The sequence below is a fragment of the Bidens hawaiensis genome, unplaced genomic scaffold (genome assembly GCF_021521415.1).
Source record: "Bidens hawaiensis isolate Kalapana, Puna unplaced genomic scaffold, B.hawaiensis_p1.1 tig00029338_1, whole genome shotgun sequence".
Taxonomy (NCBI): Eukaryota; Viridiplantae; Streptophyta; class Magnoliopsida; order Asterales; family Asteraceae; genus Bidens; species Bidens hawaiensis.
In genome coordinates this window covers 78,857-84,200 of record NW_027505151.1, presented here as the reverse complement: position 1 = coordinate 84,200, position 5,344 = coordinate 78,857, and the positions used below count along the sequence as shown (strand labels likewise).

The 5,344-nt window shown below is 33.8% G+C and overlaps 1 protein-coding gene across 1 annotated transcript; it reads left to right on the top strand.

Moving 5' to 3' along the window:
• Window positions 1–2,173: 2,173 nt before the first annotated feature.
• Window positions 2,174–4,697, top strand: LOC143611093 (uncharacterized). The gene is made up of 4 exons (XM_077085390.1): window positions 2,174–2,428; window positions 2,521–2,757; window positions 2,967–3,184; window positions 4,472–4,697. The coding sequence occupies exons 1-4, from the start codon at window positions 2,174–2,176 to the stop codon at window positions 4,695–4,697; spliced, it is 936 nt and encodes a 311-aa protein (XP_076941505.1).
• Window positions 4,698–5,344: the final 647 nt, after the last annotated feature.

Here is a 5,344-nt window from a genome sequence, read left to right as displayed (position 1 = left end):
ACATATCTCACAAACACGCATACATATATTATATTTATAATGGGGTTGTGGAGGCTTATTGTGATTTAAGATGTTTTTGAAATAGTTTTGGTACATAATGAGGAAATAATGTGGCGATTTATTATTGTAGATAGCAACAATGCCTATTTACATCCCTGTAGTTTTAGGGCGAGAGCACATTGTGCCCTTAGAATTCAAACTGATGTGTTTGTGTCTCTATGGTTTTAAAACACATAAAACCGAGTCCCTTTGTCTGATGGAAGTGTTTAACATGGTTAACTTGAGGGGAAATACAGTTTTCCACCTATACAATACTTGGTATTCCATTTATTCTCTTTGAGTATCCGAGTTTACACACTATGTGCCCTTTCACTTTTCTTCTCTGAGTAGATAAGCCATTATTTTTAATCATCTTCAACCTCATCATCAAACCATCACCACCACTACCAGGCGCTCCAAACCACCATCTACGCCCGCCACCACAATCGACCTTCGAGTCCTCCCCATCGATCCACCATCGACCACTAAGTCCTCCCTACGACCACCGAGTCGTTCACCAACCACCAATAGAACACCAGCTCTCTCATCGTCCTCCCATCGTAACCCAGAACTGAGGGACTCAAAGAACGCCCGTTTTGAAACCATAAGGACGTACACGTACCATTTTAATTTGAGGGAGCACATCGTGCTCCTGCGCTAAAACTCTTGGCCGAGCCATATAGTACACACCGGAACTCGATCTTTTTCGATTTTATATATAATCTATAGTGTCGAATAAATGGCGAGCCCGTTTTTTTCAACGAGCGAACCCAGTATCGTTTAAAAAAAAACATTCGAACCCATTGACTATGAAAAATTTAGTTAATTTTTTTATGTAATGAATATTTTTTATAAATATAAAATGTGTAATAAACAATAAAAATTACTAACAAATATTATAAATAGGTCAATAAAAAACCATATATAGATAATTAAAGAAAACCGAAAGTTATTCATATAATGGGTTAATAAGCCCAACCTAATTAACATTTTTAATTAAACATAATGCATAATTAATTATTAAATAAAACAAAAACAAAATGAACAAGCTATCAATTCCTGTTTCTATTTATCATAGTCCAAACGTCATCTACTTATTTTCAACTCTTTGCCAGTTCGCATCAAGGCTTCAACTATCATCTCATCTTCGGACTTCAACCATACAACAGCGGCCGGCCGGCCTGCCAACTCTTTATATAATAACGGTCGGCCGGCCAACTCATTATTTGATTGCTTCAAAACTTCAAGGCTTCAATCGATTATAAGAATGATGTTTGCATTTATTATAGTGAAACAAAGTTCTTTACTAAAGTTACGATCGAAGATGTTTTAAATCATTTTCTGAACATGAAAACACATGAGGATCAATAATAATATGTAATATTTTTTTTTATTTGATTTGACTTTGAATTTTGTTGAATGTTTGACGTTGTTGACTCCGACCCACTTAGGCTTAAAAATCTAGAACCCATAAAAAAATTCTGCCTTCGCTACACTATAAAACTAGGTATTTTCTCTTTAAAATATGAATGGCTACATTTTGTTGGTATAAAATTCTGTAATCTTTAATAACTTAATATCATTATATATCCATGGAACTAATAATGATTTTGTGTATTCTCTCTTACGGGATTCATGGATAGGCATCACTCATAACCAACAACCAATTATTGACATGGAAAATGCAGATTGATCAATGGCCTTCTTTTTCCTCCACCACCATTGTCGACCATTACCGATTCTTTCTAACCTAAAAACAAGAAAGAAACGGAAGAGATCGACAAACGTTGTCGGTCTTCTCTTCAGGCGACGTTTCCACGTCACCGTATGCATCTCAAAACCCTAATCATCTTCTTCAATTCTTTTCATCCATGAATGTATTCATTTGCATATTTCTTTTTTGTTTCTTGTGATAAATATTGATTTCAACATTCATTGGAGCAATAATATATTATTTGAAATGAATTAATAATCTTTTATTTAATGTCTGTTCGATTTAATTTATCGACGAGATTTTTTATGAAAGCATGCCTCCTAACATTCATGAGTTGAGCTTGTAGTAATCAGTTTAATAATATTATGGGAATCTAAAACCATATGTTTTGATACATTAAAGGTGTGTTAATTAGCAAAGATGCCAGCCTCAGGAGAATTTGCAAAGAGAGTTGCAAATAATGAGACTGCGCATTTTGCTAGAGAAGCCGGTGAATTTGAGAGACTGGTAATACCTGATGATGAAGACAAGATTGAAGTTGAGTCCCTACAACCTCAAATAGAAAGGTGTAACAGGCCATGGAAATGGTGGTTGAAGACGGTCATATTGTCCATTATTAGTATTCTAGTTTCTATCCTAATACTCAAATGGGGAGTTCCATTTGTCTTTGATAAGGTAAGGTGTTCACAACTAATTTTAATGTTAACAGCTTGATCTTTTTGGTTTATAGTATTTCTTTTTTGTGATTTTTTCTGATCTTGTTGTAGCTTCTACTTCCAATGATGAAATGGGAGGCTGCAACATTTGGTCGTCCAGTTCTTGCTGTCATACTCATAGGCTCTATGGCAGTTTTCCCGGTGTTGTTCCTCCCATCTGGTCCTTCCATGTGGCTTGCAGGGATGATGTTTGGTTATGGTCTTGGATTTGTGATAATAATGGTTGGAACCACTATTGGAATGGTGCTACCATATGTCATCGGTCTATTCTTTCGTGATCATATTCATGTGAGTTACAATGCTTATAAATTATAAATTTATCAAATAAAAACAATTGCCTAGAATGGAACGGATCAAACGGGTTGAAAGCCATCCAAGGTGTATTTTCGTTGCCTATAAAATGCTAAATTCTGTTATTAAACAAATAGATTGTTATTGTAAGAATATAGTTTTTCAATAGACACATTCTTATATCATGTTGTTAATAAAACTTGAAGCAATGGTTGAAGAAATGGCCACAGACGGGTGCAATGGTTAGGATGGCTGGAGAAGGGGACTGGTTCCACCAATTTTGTATGGTTGCACTCTTTAGGATCTCACCATTTCCGTACACCATCTTCAACTATGCAATAGTAGTCACGAGTATCATGTTCTGGCCCTATCTATGGGGATCCGTTGCTGGGATGATTCCTGAAGCCTTCATTTATATCTATAGGTAACTCAATCTTCAAGTTCTTGCTAGCTTCTTTCATACTAAATAAGTGTTAACCTTCAAGGGGATTAGTATGCAGAGTGTCAACCTTGTCTAGTTGCCTAGTTGATACGTTTTGGGTAGGTAGATATTTTTTAGACCCAAACCGGATTTGTATGTTTATTCTTGTCAGACCCACTTAAACTTGTGTTGTGTTTGATTTATATTTTTTAGACCCAAAACGGATTTGTGTGTTTATTCTTGTCAGATCCACTTAAACTTGTGTTGTGTTTGATTTATATTTTTTTAGACCCAAATTGGATTTGTGTGTTTGGATTTGTATTTTTTAGACCTACTGCTTTGTGTCAATTCATTTAATGTTTATTGGAAATATAACTAAAACCTTTGGTAATTTTGAATTATCAATTGTTGTCTCAAATGATCAACATTTTTTTTTGTAATTAATGTCCTTTTAAATGTTTTTTTGTTTATTTCTCTCTCGTAAATTTTTAATTAACAAATTTGGTTTTATGTATTTAACTCGATATTAGAATACATGATTGGAAGGTATTGGATAATAATTACAAATAATTAATTTTTTGGAAATTAGGACGAGATAAAGATTTCAAGAATGAAGATTAATATTTATAGGGAAAACTAAGAAATAAAAGATCACAATTTAAATTTTAACAATTTTTAAATAACCACTTTTAAAATCTAAATATTAACTTTCTTAAAGGATAATCAAGGTATCATACTTATTAACTGGGTGGGGTTTCTGTTAAGTCATCATAGAACGTGCCTTGTTCAGGTTGACATGTTATATAAAATGGTTGCGTTAACCAACACAAAACTTTTTTTATGTTTTGTACACGAGTCAGGTTGGGTCAGGAAAGATAAGTGCAATAATCAATTCATAATTGAATCTTGCTTATGCTTGTTTGTTCCTTTAACTCTTTGAAGGCCATACACCAGCTCGCATTGGTTAGCAGGTATTAATCGAGGCGGTGAAGTTAGTTCTCATGGCCATATATTTGAATTTACAAAATATTCATAATTTGTCAAACAACAAAAGAAACATCTAAACCTTTTTCTCCTACAGTCCATTTTATTAAATCCTATTTCCTTTTTATTATTCAAAATCACATGAGCTCTTTCAAAATGCACTCCCAAACACCACCTATAGTAAATCATACAGGTAACTTTCTCTAGTTTTTTATTCCATTTTACACATCTTGTCTTCATTTACTTATTCATCACACATATACTTGAACATCTTCGTGTTGCCTTAATTATGGTTTACTGATGTAGTGGGAGGTTATTACGGACGTTCGCAGATATGCAATATGGAGATCATCAAATGAGTACACTGGAAATTGTATACAACACAATCTCCTTCATTATTGCAGCTGTTATGACCATATGCTTCACAATTTATAGCAAGAAAACATTAAAAACCCTTGAAACGGAAGAGAAGGGTGCAAATGTGTTCAATTTTGATTATGAATATTCACCTAGAGAAACTCCCGCTCGATAGAGCGAAGGATCTTGGCCTACATCCAAGCTTGCAGTCACCATAGTTTGTGCAGATTTCAGGATATCTAACATTTAAACAACTGCTTTGTAGTTAGGAACTAGCAGACACGAAAATGAGGAACCATGGTTACAGGAATGACTGTTTTGCAGGTTAAAGTACAGGTCTCTATTATCACTATTGTTTTTTATGTGTCTAGTCCTGTACATATGAACAACAAATGTTTTTGCTATGTCAAGGTTGTGGAAACTGTCTTTTATATAAATGTGCCAATTCTTTGGATTAATTGCTTCGTGAATTTGTGATTGTGATTACATCACAATTCATTAAAAAAATAGTGAGGAGATATAAATAATACATTTGGAAATACCTATAACTAGTACCGGTAAGTAAGATCATCCCCACAGGAAATCAGTGAAAAGTGCAAGTTTGACTCATGACTCTTTAATTAATAAACTAGGGGGACGGACGACGTCAAGTGGTTTAAATGATTTAATTGTTAAAACACGACCACTCTTTGATTATAAAACAGTATTAGAAAAATAACCAATCTACAGGTTTCAGGTTTTGAAGCAATTTGGACAAGTAATTAAACCTATTTAGAAATATCTTTGTTTAAATATATAAACCAAAAGACTAAATATTTGGCT